This window comes from Harpia harpyja, chromosome 16 (genome assembly GCF_026419915.1).
Source record: "Harpia harpyja isolate bHarHar1 chromosome 16, bHarHar1 primary haplotype, whole genome shotgun sequence".
Taxonomy (NCBI): Eukaryota; Metazoa; Chordata; class Aves; order Accipitriformes; family Accipitridae; genus Harpia; species Harpia harpyja.
Genome location: NC_068955.1, coordinates 21,267,767 through 21,285,072, shown reverse-complemented (window position 1 = coordinate 21,285,072; position 17,306 = coordinate 21,267,767). Strand labels below are relative to the sequence as shown.

The following is a 17,306-nucleotide window of genomic DNA, read 5'->3' as shown; positions in this document are numbered from 1 at the left end:
AAAAACGGAGTACTGTTGAGTTTGCCCCTTCATTTCCTCCATAGCCAAGAGACATGCAGCAAAATCCTGTGAGAAAAGCACAGTCTCAGGTGTATTTATATTCTGGTTTTTACTCTTTTTGTTTTGTAACTCTTTTTCCAACTTCACAATCAATAACTGGATCCTTTGCTTTGCTAGCATAAACTTGCTTTCTTCTTTAAGCTTTTGCAGTGTAAAGGATAATGACTGTTGAGTGATCAGCACAAAGCATGCTTTTCTTTTCTGGAAACAAGCAATCTAAATAATAAAATGTCATAGAGAAGCTCTTTGGGGACCTGCACCTCACAGTAAGTCTGGGAGTCGTGGAGGTGGTGCACATTTTTTACTGAGCTGCAAGTATCATTTTCAGAATCTGAAGTATCCAGTGTCAGGTAACAGAGAAAAAATTCTAGGCAGGTATTACCCATTGCCACTCAGTAAGGTGGAAATAATGGGAAGATAATTCTTGAATTATTATCAGGAAATTGCGTATAGTCACACATAGCAAGTCCCAAATCTACCTTGTGTTTTCACAAACTGTAGAATGTAATTCATTATTTTGATATGGGTAATGTCTGTTTCATAGGTAATTTGGGAGGGGAGTGTCTGGGTTTTTTTAAGTGCCATTAGTCTATTGAAAGAACGTGGTGTCCTTTGCAGAAGTTAACTCATTTCCTGTTGGTTATTACAATTTACACCTCAATGCTCGTTTTAGCTATCATACAGACAGCTTTAGAATAAGGACTTTATCAGTTCAGAACTATTTTTATTTTCTTCTGGGGTCTTTTTTAAGCTGTCAGCCCTTAAATCCTCCCTTATAAGTAGGAAATTCTTTTGCTGCCTCCTACATTCATTCTGTCTGGCATAAATTCATTATCGGGACAGGGAGAAAGAGCATAAATACCAGTACAGTTAAGCTGTCCTATGGAAAGATAGTTGAAGTTTTGGGTTACATATGTAGTATTGTGTGATGAAAAACACTGAACTACTGTTTTATTTAAATTGGAGAAATTGTGAGCAACTCCTTTTGAATACAACAGTAAATATTGGGGCCCTTTTGATGTGTTAGATTAGTTTCCATTCTAGTCAAATGGGCTGACTAAGCACTCCCAGGGTAGAGAATATAGACACTGCAAGCTTCGTGGAATGCTTGTATTTGTACCAAGAGTATTTTTAGTCCATGGATTTTGACTGCATAGGAGCAGCAGTGTGCTACTTCAGGTTGGTATTCGTATTGCATTTTTACAAACAAACTAACCAAAACAAGCTGAGAATCCAAAGTGATTTTGCCCAAAATAACTGGCAGAGCTGAGCCTGGAACTCCAAGTCCTGACTTTGATTCTGTGCTCTGGCCACTGTCAGGTTTTTGGCATTTGTTTCAACACTTGCAGGTGATGAGAAAGATAACGTTTATCATTGCTCATTTTTTTGATGGATCTTCTTTCATCCTTTTGTAAACAAACTATTTTTACTTTGCCTAGGAGTTACTGTCAGTGTTGATTTATGTCATTATATCTCCATCATTTAAAAACTGTGTTTTGTACCATGGGTGTTCACGGTTTTAAATTATGAGCACAGGAAGAGCATCTAAAAGCCCCTCAGCTTTCCTATCATGTTTGTTCCCATGTGAAAAGAATTTGTTTCATTTTTATTTCTGTAACACTATTACTATGCACCCAGGCTTATGAGTTTAAACTTTCTTTTGGGTTTGTGCCAAAGATCACCCCCTCTTTACCTAGTTTACACAATTACCTGATTTGGGCTGAGGCATCAAAGACAGCTGGACAGGTTGATAGTCAAATCACTCCTTTGTGTGGCATTCACTACACATATTGGCATGAGTTAACTATACCAACTAGCTAGGCTTGGAACAGACATTTACCTTTTCCTTTTTCCTTTTCCTTTTTCCTTTTCCTTTTCCTTTTTCCTTTTCCTTTTTCCTCTTCCTTTTTCCTCTTCCTTTTTCCCTTTCCTTTTTCCCTTTCCTTTTTCCCTTTTTCCTTTTTCTCACATCATACTCCCTTTTTGAAGCTGTATTGTGACTGGGAATTACTGCCAGTGAAAAAAAAAAAGAATAAATCAAAGTAAAAGTGATGATATGGCTTTAGCAGTAACTACTGTTTTAAAGATGTGTTGTCCGTTTTTATATTCTGTGATTTACCTGTCATCCCCATTCCTCTGTAACATAAGTTTTGTGCATCTGGATTTTGAGTTAGGTAAGTGATTGGGCCAGATCCATTCTGTGGCCCTGTGTTAATTACCACAGCTAAACAAATTAAGCCATTTTAAGCTAGCTGTATACACACCTACCAATGGTGAAAGATATGAAATGTGTACAGCTCTTAAAGAATAAAGATTACTGTAAAGGAGGTAGCTTTACAGGAGGATAGAGGTAGTCTTCCTGTATATTTTTTGTTTTAATATTTTCTCAGTTTTTACGATTAAAAGACTCAATTTCATGTACATTTAGTTGTCCTGCTAATTAACAGGCTTGACATAGTCATGAGTTAGTGTGTATTTTGTACGCCTGAGATTTTTTCAGGGGATGCCCAGCAGTCAATACAAAGATCAGTAGACGCTATTTGAGCTGTCCTGTTCTGTGATTTAACAGCTAGATCAAGCATGGGAGCCATTACTGTGCGATCAGTTATCATTTCCTGTGAGCTACCATAAACTGCATCACAGCTGAAACTTGGGAATCTGTTAAACAAACCAGTTATCTTCTGTTTCAATCTGTATTGAATAAATAAAGTCACATTTAATGTAATTTGAATCTTCCACACATTTAGATTTCTTAACAGGTTACCAAGAAATTTTGATTAAATTCTGCATAATTAAATAAAAACTATATTTCTCACTTTTTTATGGTTAATTGTGAGAAGGTATTTCAGTTGGGTAAATTTTAGTAGCATGTCACATATCGTTCCTCAAACATACCATTTCAAAGGAACTTGTCTTTGATAGGGAATGAATACATGGCACGTGATCAGGACTTTTAGTTCATGAGGTACTTGGAAGAATATAGTGTGGAAAACACAGTTCGAAGAATTGCAAAACCAGAAATCTGTAAACCGTACTTTAAAAATTTCAGTTGTAATTTCCTAGCCTTCCACTTGAATGCCTGGGTGCCTGCTAAGGAAGTATTATATTTACTTGCTGTTGTGTACAATTGTACAATTATAAATATTAAATCGAGTAGTGTTCATGCTCTACAGGAAAGTGGTTTACAACATAATCATTAAAGTAAAATATAACTTCTAGATACAGTGTATATTTCAGGTATGGGTAGTATTCTCAGTGAAAGTCATTAATTGAGGCACCCAATAATGTACTTTATTCTTCAGTTCTACTGCAGAAATAATCATAAGCAGATGTTTAGATTACCTGCTTCTTTGCTGTATGTAGTATACAACACAATTTTTTTTGTGGCCTTCTTTTTTTCAAAAAGTAAGAACGTATGATGTAAGATTTCATTCTTCATGATTCAGGTCATTGAAATAAATTCCTTTCATTGTATGTGCTTATCAAGAATATTAAACAACTCACTGGGGAGACTAGTGCTAGCTAAATAGACTTACTTGAAAAAAATGGTGCATTCATCATGAGTAATGCTGTAATAATTCTGGGTTGGTTTGAGATCTTATAGGGGTCCAGACCCTTGTGACTTCAAAGAACATACACAATTTTGTACTCTTTCAGGAGCTGGATTTGAGTCATACAGTGTAGTAGATAACAATGAAGAGAACAATTTATCTAATCTTCTGCTGTTGCAACAAATGCAGCTTATTGGAAGGACTCAGTTGCCACTTACAATTATTTTAAATTTCATTACTGTAGTTCTGGCTTTCAAATAAAATGAGAAATAATTTTCATGTTTGAATGCTGATTTCTATGTTGTAAGACTAGATTATTTAAAATACTGTATTTTGTTGGCACAGAAAATACTTTATATTAGAAATGTGTTCTGTACTATCATCACAGAATTATTCCTCTCGCGTCTCATTTTTCTACTATGAATCAAGAAAGCCATGCCTTGGACTGGCATTAGACTTGTACACAAGCTTCCTGTGTGTAAATTTCTTTAATAGCACAAAACTGGAGATAGTTTCTCTTTCCTATATTGCAGTACAAAAGATGGTATATATTGCATATTTCAGTCTGTACAACTGTTTATATATATATATATATATTTCAATACTCAAGCCATAGCCTTTAAAGGATACAAAATAATAAGACTAATTTGTCAATTTTGCACATTTTTTGCTTTCAGAAATTAGCACCTGGAGTTAGTCAGTTTGCTTACACCTGTGTACAAGACCATCCTATCTGGACTAACCAACAGTTTTGGGAAACAACCTTTTATAGCAACGTGCAAAATCAAGTTCGCTCCCTCTACCTTACAGCCAAAGATGACAACCATGCAGTACAGTTGAGACTAAAGGTAGGAGAATATATTAAAGTAAATATCAAGGCAGTATTTTTATTCACATTTTAATTGTCTCCAAAGTTACAGAGAGCTGTTATGTTTTCTCCAATTTTACGTATTTTTCTTTCATTTTTCCCATATTAAGGAGAATAACACAAAAAATAACAAAAATTTATATTTATCTGCAAAGCATTATAATTTGATGTTGCTCTTACGATTTTTCAAACAACCGCTTTGTTGTGGTTTAACCCCAGCCAGCATCTAAGCACCATGCAGCCACTCACTCACTCCCCCGCCACCCAGTGGGATGGGGGAGAAAATCGGGAAAAGAAGTAAAACTCGTGGGTTGAGATCAGAACAGTTTAATAAAACAGAAAAGAAGAAACTAATAATGATAATGATAACACTAATAAAATGACAACAGCAATAATAAAAGGATTGGAATGTACAAATGATGCGCAGTGCAATTGCTCACCACCCGCCGACCGACACCCAGCTAGTCCCTGAGTGGCGATCCCCCGCCCCCACTCCTCCCAGTTCCTATACTAGATGTGACGTCACATGGTATGGAATACCCCGTTGGCCAGTTTGGGTCAGGTGCCCTGGCTGTGTCCTGTGCCACCTTCTTGTGCCCCTCCAGCTTTCTCGCTGGCTGGGCATGAGAAGCTGAAAAATCCTTGACTTTAGACTAAACATTACTTAGCAACAACTGCAAACATCAGTGTTATCAACATACTTCTCATAGTGAACTCAAAACATAGCACTGCACCAGCTACTAGGAAGACAATCAACCCTATCCCAGCTGAAACGAGGACACACTTTGTATAATTTTCCACACTTTAAGGTATATGTTTTTCCGGAGAGTAGTAACTTACCATATAACAATGTTATAAACTAGTGGCAGTTCTATTATATGAACAATCTAAGCTAGCAGCAGTTCTAGTGTCCAGTGTTAGATTATTACCAAACCCCATGGTGGTTTCTGTTGAATGACACTCAGTCTGCTTTATTAAAATGAGACAGATCTTCCAGAACACAAATTGTCTGTCTCAGTAGGAGGAAAATACATCTCCAATGCAAAAATGAAAATATAATGTGAAGCCTTGCAGCATGCTAAAATATTTTTTTTTAAGAAGGAGCACATACGCATAGTAAAGAGCCATTTGTAATCTCTCTGCTTGTATGAAAATACCGTTATCAACTATGTGATTGAAAAGTGTATGCTACCCAAAGTCATACAACATTGTAAAGAGAGGAAGTAAAGTAGACGGAGGTATTCCCAGAAATGTAGTCAGAATGAACAACTGAAAAGGTACGTCAGACATATCAAGGATAAAGAGAAAAGGACTGTGGGACTGTGTATGGGGACCCCCTTCCAATCTGACACTATTTAAAGAAAAATGTGAAGAATAGTAGAACTTACAAGGAAGCATCTACTTTAACCCTCACATGTGTTTATATGGAAAATTAGCTCAACTTTAACTTAGTATGGAAAAAACATTTACAAGATACCTAGTCCTTTAACATCAGGTGTTAGGTCACTAGTATCGGCTGCCAAATTCCTTTAGCCTAATTTCCTCAGGCTATAATATAATCTGACTATGTGCCATCTACCTAGTTTGCTTCAAGCAAATGCTAGAATTAGACTCCAACATGTAAAAACATGAATGTTTCAGCTGGTCTGGAAACTGTTTATATAAAAGCTTGCCTCACCTGAACATTCTAGGAATTTGGAGAATATCACCGGCATCAAGCAATGAGCTGCATGTTATTTCTCAATCTGATTTATGCATGTTCTTATGTAAGGTAAGTGGATAAGCTAAGGAGAGCAACTACATTAAAATCAGTAAACCACTCTGAAGAAACATGGAAGATCGTATAGCATAAAAAAGATCTAGAAAGAAATTACGTTATTTAGATCTGTCCGCATTGTGCTACTTGTATATTTCAGTAAACAGCCTTCAAAGCTCAGTTGCTATAATCATAACTCTCCTTAAAGCCTATTGAGTGTAGTTACTTGCTTTTTCTTTTTAAATTAGTATATAATTTAAATAACTGAAGAAGTTTAATAAAAAATTTAATAAGTAAAGTTTTGACTAAACATTGGTTTTTAAGTTATTTTTTCTTCTGTGTCTTTATACTTCTTTCTGTGCCTCTTCTAGGAGAAGAATTCTGTAGGTCCAGACCAGGATAAGACAGTAATGGACCTGGCTGCTGAGCAGTTGCGATTATGGCCAAGTCTTAATAAACAAATGCAGCAGGAGCTAGTCCAGAATGAGGAAAGTACAGTTTTCAGTCAGGCAATTCATTTTGCTAACCTCATGGTCTACCTGCTAGTACCACTGGATACCAGTAAGAACAAGTTACTGAGAACATCAGCTACTGGTGACTGGGAGAGTGGAAGTAACAGTATTGTCACAAACAGGTGGGTCCACAAGTTCAGTGGTAATCAGTCAGGATGGGCCACAGTTTTCGAAAGCTTCTTAGTTTTCAGGACTTATTCTAAATACCAGATTATTTCAGTATCTTCTCTTCTTTTCAAGTCCATTAATTAAGGAGAGCAGAAGTCTAACGTGATTCCTCTTAAATAACAGAACTTAATCTGGAGTAATTTACCACCATTTAAAGGAACATAAAAATTTTGTTGTCAGAGTAAGAATTTTTAAGCTACTAGTGCAAATGTTGAACACAAGCATAGGGTGTGATGAGAAAGAAAACAGCAGCCCAAAAACTACTCTGTTAGTTTTTATATAACTTGAAAAAAACAGTCTATGAACCTAAAATCAAGAAAGCATTTGTATAGCATCCATAAAATCACAATTTCTGTGCAACAGCTACAAGGAAGAAAGGCACTGAGGTCACAAAAAGCAAGAGGCCTAAACCACTGTGGCAAAGGTTAAATTACTAAGGAGGCAGGAGGAGTATAATGCCAGTTACATTCCCTAGCATGCAAATCCAGCATAACAAATGCAAATTTTCATAACAAGCCTTCCTCCCTCTCGATTTATTGTCTTAATTATCACCTATGGTCTGTCAGAATTCCCACCCAAATTGTAGAACATTACGTGAGAACACTGACATCAAGCAAAAGATAGGCGGCTATCAGTATCAGACTCCCCGTGGCTACTCATTTCTGCTGTCTAAACATCTCTAAACTCAGACATTAGGACATGCTCAGTAGACAGGTTGTGGTATATGTTGCAATATATGAATCTGGCCCTTATTATTATGGGAGGCATTTTTAGATGTTCAAAGTACATCTCCCACTAGCTGGCTTGCATTTTCTATCTGATGTACAAAAAACTTTTCTTATGGTCTTTTTAGCTTTTGAATGCATTGCTCAGCAACCAAAATATTCATTTAATGTGTCTTTCTCTATGTAACTGGATATTTGTTTACCATGGGTTGCAAATAATGTACTTGACTCTATGAAGAGAAGACATAGAGCGAGCTTACTTCCAAGGAGCTTTTTTTCTCTTGTGGGCCTGTCTGCACTGGACTCATGGAGGGAAAGTTCTCCTACGTCATCATCCGTGCAGTTCTGACAGTGTTAATGACAGTGAAAATACAATGTAATTGTGGTACCACCATATGCTTTTAGCAAGGTTTATGTATTGTAACTAGAAAAAAACCTCACAGCTTGTCTGTGTCTAGCCAGGTATCATATGTGCATCACCAGCTGAATTTTTCACACTTGAAATTTCTTTTATTTATGTCTATAGTATTGCAGGCAGTGTTGCAGAGAGTTATGACACTGAAAGTGGATTTGAGGATTCTGAGAACAATGATGTTGCAAACGCAGTTGTACGCTTCATCACCAGATTTATTGATAAGGTTTGCACAGAGAGTGGAGTTACACAGGATCACATCAAGGGCCTTCATTGCATGATACCAGGTGAGAATTGTGGCAAAAAAAGTGGTTTGTACTCTTTCTTTTTTCTTTTTTTTCTAGTGAGAGAAGTGCGCTTTTTAGTTGCAGTTACTTTCAGTGAAGTTAGAAGGTTAGATTTCTTTTCTAGACTATAATTGCTGTTGAATTTCAAATAATTATTCCCTTGATGTTTAAATTTGAGAATTTCAGAATATCAGAGTTTCAATTAAATTGCAACTTTCTCTTTCATATTATGTGAGACTTTATGGTGTTACTGCTTTCCAGGCATTGTAGCAATGCACATAGAGACCCTGGAGGCTGTCCATCGTGAGAGTAGGCGGCTTCCACCAATACAGAAGGCAAGTATTATGAAACATATTTGTATTCTTTACAAGTATTAGAATCATGCAATGTAGTCATCTTTTCTTCCCCCTGTATAGTGTTAGGAGGAAACATCAAAACATTGAAAGAAAATTTCCACCAGTGATAAATAAAGTGCTTGGCTTTGGTCTCATGAAATATGAACTTATGAAACTAGTAGAGCCAAACTTCTGATCATAAACAAGCTGTTGCATGCCCACTGTTTTTTGAGACCCATTTCTCTTAGTTGAGTCCAAACTCCATCTCCCTTCTTTGGACTTAGTCTTATAACAGTTTTGTTTTGAAGCTTTTTAAGCCAAATATTATAACTAGACTGAGGTATAACAGTGGTATCGCCATTACACTTACACTTTCATTTATTTGCATCAGCCCAAAATTCTACGACCAACTTTACTGCCAGGAGAAGAATTTGTTTGTGAAGGTCTCCGTGTGCTACTGGATCCTGATGGCAGAGAGGAAGCTACAGGAGGACTGCTTGGAGGTCCTCACATCCTCCCTGCTGAAGGAGCTTTGTTCCTTACCACTTACAGAATTATATTTAAAGGCACTCCTCATGATCAACTGGGTAAGACAAATTAAACAGTGGTACTTGCGGTCCTTAAGATAGATAGGACTTTGAGCTGGCCTATTCACCTATTCAAGCATCAACATCAAAATGTATGTACCTCACAGTATAATTTTTCATGTTTATCAGATAAGAATAATATCTTAATACAGGTTTTTATTACTAGATGTGACAATGATTGATTTTGATTTTGCATTTAACTTAACTAGAACTTATTTCTTCAGATGAGGCATTAGATGCCAGATGTTTGTTTATTCCTGCATATTGGTAGATATTTAGAGTGCCATCTTCAGTAATTTGTGTAAAATAAAATCATTGTGTACTTGTCTTAGAGGAAACTTCAGTAGACTGTCACATGGTATTATGGGCTTTTACAGACTACCTAAAGTTGGAGACAGAAAATAAGGACATTCCTGACCACACTTTAGTAATTTCCATAGACTTCCGAATGGACAAAATGCTTAGTGTCTTCGTTATCTCAGTTCCATCTGTAAAATTAGTCTAATGTGCTTTATAGAGCAATGTTTGTAAGCTTCTTCGCCACTAAGAGAGAACATACACGCTGTGTGAGATCTGCAGCTTCCACAACCCCTAGCTTTTCATTCAGCAGTTTTTTTCAGCCACTGGAAGTGTGTTAAATGAAAAATATTTATGAGTTAGTATTCTCCCTAAAATGATTAATAATAAATTCAGTATTCTTTTTAATATGTAATGGAAATAGCTCTTCTGAATGATAACTTTCATATTTTGACATCTGCCATTTCTAAGCAGATTGTTGTTCAGAAGTATAAATTTATTGTGGAAAGTTCATGGTCATATGTAAAGATAGCAGTGTATATTGTTCATTGTTTATAAGTTGTATAATGCAATATGAAATTTGAATAAGCTTGAAACTCTTTCTTCACCCCCTACCAACGTAGATTTTGGGGGTGCATTTCCATCATGCAGAAAGTCTCAGAAGGAAAGAGAATATTTTTCTAATCATCCCAGCTTAAATTAAGCAGATATTCAGATTACAAATACTACTTTAGGAATTTACCAACTTTTCAGGTATTTTTGCCTGAAATTAATTCTGTATTGTTATTTTTGTGTTGCTTTGTACTTACTCGTTCCTATGTATTCAAAGTACAATGTGACCAAACCAGATCTGGTTCTGTGATCTAACAAGTATCTGTAAATACAATTTTATGGTCCTCAGTTGGAGAGCAGACGGTGATCCGGAGCTTTCCTATTGCATCTGTTACGAAGGAGAAGAAGATCACTATACAGAACCAGCTGCAGCAGAGTATGCAGGAAGGACTGCAGATCACTTCAGCTACCTTTCAGGTAAAAGGAAGTTTTGTAAAAATTTATGTGACAACACAGTTAGCTCAAAATACTTATGAGCAGCACTTTGTCCTCGTATTTGTGAAGAGTTCAGTTTTCTGCCCTGTAAAGTCAATAGAGAATGCAGTCCTCTCATAGAAACCCTGGCATTTTTTGGCCCAGTTGATATTTACAGAGGATTACCATTTTCATATTTGATTTCTTTCACTCCTTTCCTCACATTTCTATTTTGGATCCAGTAAAGGGCTATTTTGGGTCCAAAATCTCTTAATGTGAGTAAGCAAAGGCCTAGGCAGGCCAGTGGAAACATGCTTTCTCTCTCCTCCAGCTACATGGAATGAATATGGAAAAGCTATAAATAATGCTTTTTTCTCCAGACTTGTCACTTTACTAGCTTTCTGTAAACATCCATGGCAGAAAGTCACGGTATGTCCCACATGGAAGCTGCACTTCCAGGAATCTTTAGGGTAGTCACCATTGGCCAGAACCAGTGAGCCTCCGTATGACTTGCACGGATCCTGGTAGTTTCCTGTCTGTAGGATCCCCTCTCTGTGTTCAGCAGAAGCAAGTACTGCAGGGCGATTGACAGTGATGGACTTCTAAGAATTAGGAATCATGAAGTCTTCCGTAAATGTTTCTTCTTGGTGGTGATCTTAACTGTGGTCAAACCCTAAGCAATGGAAAGTTGAAGACAAAGAATTTTATATCATGGACTGAAAGTAGACTACGGTACTTAAGATATGAAATATTTTGTTGGGTTGGCTGACTGCAGAAGTATATTTTCATTGAGAACAATACATTTGAAAACATAATAAAACAGATCATCAGCATTTTACTAGTTCCTTACAATAGTGGACATTATTTAGCTAATCATCCTTCAAAATCCTATTCAAAAGCATAAGATTAGGAGTACAAGTGAGTAAAATAACCGTAAGAAAGTTATTCTTGTGGACTTTTGAGAGAACTTCATGAGGACTTTTATTTTCCAGAAATCTTTCTACCAGAATAGTTAGCATGCTTCAATGATGTGCTAAATACAGACACAGCTCAGTGTTTTTAGTGCTGGATTCTGGTCAAACATCATCTTTGCTTTTGTTTAGCATAGTTTTGTATTAGGTTATGAGAAGAAAAACAATCAGCAAACAGTTTACTTTCTGTTCCCTTTGTAACAGCTAGAGTTCAATACAGTATGGAATAGTCCCTCCTCTTTGTTTATTAATTATGACTTTCAGAAGATTTTGGCTGCAGTTATGCTATTTAATGTCTTTAAAACTTCAGATCAGTGTAACCCGTAAAGATTCAAGAGCTCCTTTCAAGGAGGTCCTAGAACAACAGAGTTATTAGTCATTTGGAAAGTATTTACAAAACAAGTGAAATTAAAAAAGCAATGATGAAATCCACCTTCTAGATGGCAAAGACAAGACATTCAAAAGGTGTATAGGTATGCATTCAGAAATAAAGCTCTAGGATATTTCTTTCTTTGCTTTTTTTCGCATTCTTAAAGGTTTTTTAGGCCCTTTTATGGATTCCCTATTTTCTCTATATATTTTTTCTTTCTTTCTTTTTTGTTTTTTTTTTTTCCCCTGAATTGCTGACTGTCATCCTTTTGGCTGAGGATGATGGGATGGGATTTTTTTTTTTATTTTTTTTTTTCCAAAGCCTTTCAGAAAGCATTTTTAGTGGGGTGGATGGATCACTGTGGAATAGCACAAGGTTAGTTCCTTTTTAAGGATCAGATTTCACTATTACAATTTCATTATTAGCAGTTTTCTATACTTTGCAAGGTGAGGCAAAAACTGGAATGACTAAGTAATGGAAGTATAATGGTTGTGACATATGAATGCTGAAATTGTTGGTTTGATGAGAGTCTTTGAAGTGCATTACCAGCCTTAGTTCCCAGTATATGGGCAGAGCTGGCAGAATATTTCCAAGCTAAGCTGTCCCATGTGACTAGTATTTGAACTGTTGTAGACATCTTAGTGCCAGCACTACTACTTGCATTTACCAAAATACTTTGTGTTTGATATTATGAGAATTCCAGATGCCTCTTAGTGAAAATACCTTAGTATTAGGACATAAATGTAAATATTAAATAAAAAATCAATAAGCTGTATAATATCCCTCAAAATCAATAAGATATACGTACTTATATTTGTATTTTCTGATGGGCATAGTACTGCACAAGTATGGAAATTTTGCTAATATATTTTAGGATCTTCTAATTTCTTTAATTCTATAATGTTTTTTTCAGTTTCTAACATGTCATGTCTTTAATATGCAGTTAATTAAAGTAGCATTTGATGAAGAAGTAAGTCCTGAAGTGGTGGAAATATTTAAGAAGCAGTTAATGAAGTTCCGTTATCCTCAATCTATCTTCAGCACTTTTGCATTTGCAGCTGGACAAACAGCACCACAGATAATTTTACCAAAACCAAAAGAAAAGAACACTTCATTCCGGTATAGTCATTCTTCTTCTTTTATTACTGATGTTTGTGTTTAGTATTAGTCAAATACATTGAATAATCTGACAGCTTTGTAGAAATGCAGTCATTCAATGTCATTCAAGCAGTTTTCAGGAAAGTCAAAATAACTGATTGCTATTCTGCATCTTTTTATATTTACTGAATAAAAGTAGATTAGTATGATAAACATGTCAATTTGGAATAGCAATATATTATTTATCCAAATTTCTGGCTGCAGTAAATTTGAACAAGCTTCTCCTTTACATTTTGAAACACACACAATCTAAGTAGTATCTTCAGCAATGCAAACTATGCCAACATAAAAACCAGATTTCTTGTGTATTACTTTATAAGTTAATAACCTAATGTGGGTTAGAATTAATTTTACCCTTAGTACAGTCTGTACAGTTGTCCTAGTGGTTTTTAATCTAGAGTTTGAGCTTTGTGTCCTCTTTTGAATTTTCTGTTATACATTAATTTTTACTAGACTAGCTGGATCATTAGTCTGTTCCAGAGTGGTAGTTCCTGTGATTCTCTGTTGGTTATTCATTGTTGACACAGGAAAGTAGAATCCCAAGCTAGTCATGGAATCCTAAAACTTTAAGGTAATTTCTATCTTTCCTGCCTTTACTTTTTCAACTTCATAGATTTATCACATTGCTAGCAAAATACAAATACCTACAGAAAGATGATGGCTGCTTATTCATTACCATTAGACAGAATAGACACACATTTATCTCAGTATAATAAAATCGGTGTTTAAAAATCAATATAGGAACTCATTTTTCTGGAGGTTATAATTTTTTGTCATTATATTAAATGAAAAATTATGAAATACATTTTATTTGGGTGAGTTCATCATAAAAATCTGTACATGCTATTGGGGAGAATCATGTGCATCTTTCTAAATATTTTTATTGCTATGAATTTATAGTACTTTCTCAAAAAGCATTGTAAAAGGAGCAAAACGTGCTGGGAAGATGACAATTGGACGCCAATATTTATTAAAGAAGAAGACGACAGGCACAATAGTGGAAGAAAGAGGGAATCGCCCAGGCTGGAATGAAGATGATGATATCTCTGGTAATAGTAAAACATTTTTTTCCATGTTGGTTGACAGGTCTATCCTATTATGCTTCCGTTCCAGTATATTGAATAAGAATTGTCTTCAAGAAGAAATCAAAGTCTTCCTAGACAGGAAAGAGAAAGGTTTCAAATATGTACATTTAGTAAGTGTTTTCTTTTGTGATGACGAGGCAAAAGAGGAAGTTGACTTCATTCAGTGGTAAAGCAAAATACTAGGTTATTATTTTTTAATTATCAAACTATTTGCATATAGTATGTTATCATTTTTTACATCATAATAGCATAGATGGAACAGCACAGAAGCATGCTGTACCTTCCATTTATCTTTAGACGTCATGACATCTGCAATTAGTCTATGATGAGAAAGTAGTAATTGGTGAGATTCAAGAAAGAGCAAATACTATGGGAGACTTGTGCAGATGTGGAAGTGACAAATGATTTCTGAAAGCAGCAGAAGTCATTACTACTGAAAATACCATTTTTCCAAATTTTGGTTGAAAGGATTTGGGGACAGAAGGTAGAAAGTGATTTGGGCACTTTGTATAGTTTGTGTCATGGTGTGGAGTTTGACTTTCTTCCAAATACTTCTTTTCCTGCCATGTGCTGCTGTCAGTATATCCTTATCTGGACCAGTGCTAATTTATAATAAACCACTAGAGGGAACCAGATTCTCCTGTACATAAACAGGTATTGTTTTGTCATAACATTCTTTCTTTTTTTAAAAAAAAAAATAAGCATTTCAGATAACGAAGTGTTTATCAAACACTAATAATTTCTTCAGAACATCAAACAAGCCAAATTTTCCTTTTGAATATTTTCTCAGTGAGCAAGGCAACTTACGTGACTTATGAGCAGATATATAGAAGTTGTCTGAAGCAAGACTGTGTTACTGCACTGTCTCTGTCTCTCTGAAATGGAAGAAAGCCATTCCAGGAAAGCTGAAAAATATTGATTCTCTTCTTTCGTTCCAGATAGAAGTGGTGGAAAAAAAGGCAAAAAGAAAGGATTACAAAATGCAGAGTGTCTTTAAGTGCTGAAAAATTACATTCTTAATTGAATTTCCAGCATCTTCCTTAAGCGCTGAGTTAGTATGCATTCTGATGTTGCAAATTCTTTGGGTCAGAAGCAATTCTGCAGGCTGTACCTGTGTGATTTTGGGGTGATTTTGTGTCCTTCACCCAGAGACACCGAGCACAATCATTCCTGTGTATTCGTACTTCTCTTGATGATGAAGAAATTTTAAGAGTTTTTGCATTGCTGATGTACAGAACAACTATGTTCTTCCATGAACACCGGTGTTACAAAAACATCAGTGATAGTCACTTTTTTCCTCCCCTAACAAAAATATGAAAATATAAATTGTGAGGCTTCCTACCTGCTGCTTTCCAGATGTTCTGACTAGGAACATGTAAGGTGATCAAAGTCTGACAGTTTGCTTTTCTCTCCATTCTGCATTGGCACCTTGGGTATAGTTAGCTGGCAACAGTAGTAACTCTTTGCTTCAGACAGAGTACAAATAGCTATAGGAAATTTGCTATTTAATCACTGCGATTTCTTTTGTATTGACTGCTGTGAATGACTTCTTGTTGCAAGTCTCAAAAACTGAAGTATAGGAAACTATGCAGCTATACCAACAATGAAGCAAACGGGAACCATCTGCAGCAGGTGATGCATTGTCTTAAAAAAGAAATTTTAAAGATAGGGTTGGAAGGAACTTCAAGAGATCATCTACTCCATCTCTCTGCCCCAAGGCAAGATCAGCATCTTTAATCTGTTCCTCATAGATGTTTACCTAACTTTTCCTTAGAAGCTTTCAAAGATGAAGGTTCCACAACTCTAGGCAATTTGTACTAATGCTTTAGCCATCCTTAATGCTGGAGAAAAACAAGCAACTTTCTGATATTCAGGCCTAAACATTTCCTTGCCACAATTTAAAGCCTTCACTTCTTATTCTGCCACCATATACATATAGAAGAGATGATTCCCTTCATTCTGATTGCAGTGCTTTATGTATTTATGGACTATTGTAATATTTCCCTTCTCTGTTCTTTTCTGGATATTAAATACCTGCAGTTCTTTCAGTTCTTTGCTTATTAGTCTTGATAGACTTCTGATCATCTTCATTGCTCTTTTCTCAGTCCTCTTTAGCTGGTCCACATATAACTTGCAATGTGGTTTCCAAAACTGGGCACAGTACTCTAGTTATTAGCTGTTGCTAATGAACACCTAATTTCCCTCCAATTCCTCCCCATCTTCTTATTTTCAGCGTTTAGAATCTCATCACTACTAAACTCTGTTTCCTATAGGTGATCATACTGGTGTATTCCATAAAACAGGAGACTGTAAAACCCACTTTTACAAACAATCATATCTCAGGAACAGTAAAATAGAGGGATTATTCCTTTTGTTTTCAAAATCACATTAAAAAAAAATCCATTTTAAACTTGAGACAGCAAAACATCTTCATCTCCCTCTTCAGGTTAAAGACACTGATATAAGCTCTTATAATGTCTAGCTTTTTATGCACAGGAAAATGTTTTGCAAATTCTGATCACCAACATACCTGCTTTCATGAGAGAAAAATGCATTTATAAAAATATATTTCAAAAAATGCACCCTCATCTTACCTGAGTCAGTTACAGCTTTCCGTTCAAAACTGTTAAATATCAAGTTTCTGCATGCCCTCAAACAAAATTATTTCTAAAACTAATTTAATTTGTTTCTCGATAGTGCTCTTTATACTTGTAAATGTTTTGTAACTTCCTTCTTACCATGACAAATATGAAAACACAGAAAGAAGAGGAGATAACCACAGCGTTAAACTCTGTATTAGTTAGGTCAAATAGAGAATTGTTGGTTTTGTTTGCTGAGCCACAGGGGCAATAAAATTATTCATTTAGCTTTTATGCTAAGATGCAAAAAAAAAAAAAAGTGTATGGGTTGTACTCCTCTAAATTCTGAATGTTGTCTACTGCCAGTAAAATTTTAATTGTATCATAATTTTTATTTTTAAAATAATTTTAATTTCCAGTTTTATAAAGTCCTATTTTACATTTAAATCCTTATATACTTTTCAGTGCCTCTTTCATGAAGATATACTTCCCCTCATATGCACATATTTCAATGCTTGAGGTGGTAGCAAGTAACTGATACATGCTGTGAACAGTAAAC

General features: G+C 35.6%; 1 protein-coding gene across 7 annotated transcripts in view; it reads left to right on the top strand.

The window, feature by feature from the left end:
- SBF2 (SET binding factor 2) overlaps positions 1-17,306 on the top strand; it is a 288,893-nt gene that overhangs the window by 218,667 nt on the left and 52,920 nt on the right. For all 7 annotated transcript variants that reach the window (XM_052810411.1, XM_052810407.1, XM_052810406.1 and 4 more), the window contains exons 18-25: positions 4,289-4,459; positions 6,607-6,869; positions 8,167-8,339; positions 8,601-8,674; positions 9,066-9,261; positions 10,460-10,587; positions 12,869-13,044; positions 13,984-14,132. In XM_052810411.1, the coding sequence (XP_052666371.1) occupies positions 4,289-4,459; positions 6,607-6,869; positions 8,167-8,339; positions 8,601-8,674; positions 9,066-9,261; positions 10,460-10,587; positions 12,869-13,044; positions 13,984-14,132 (1,330 nt within the window). The remainder of the gene's footprint in view (positions 1-4,288; positions 4,460-6,606; positions 6,870-8,166; positions 8,340-8,600; positions 8,675-9,065; positions 9,262-10,459; positions 10,588-12,868; positions 13,045-13,983; positions 14,133-17,306) is intronic.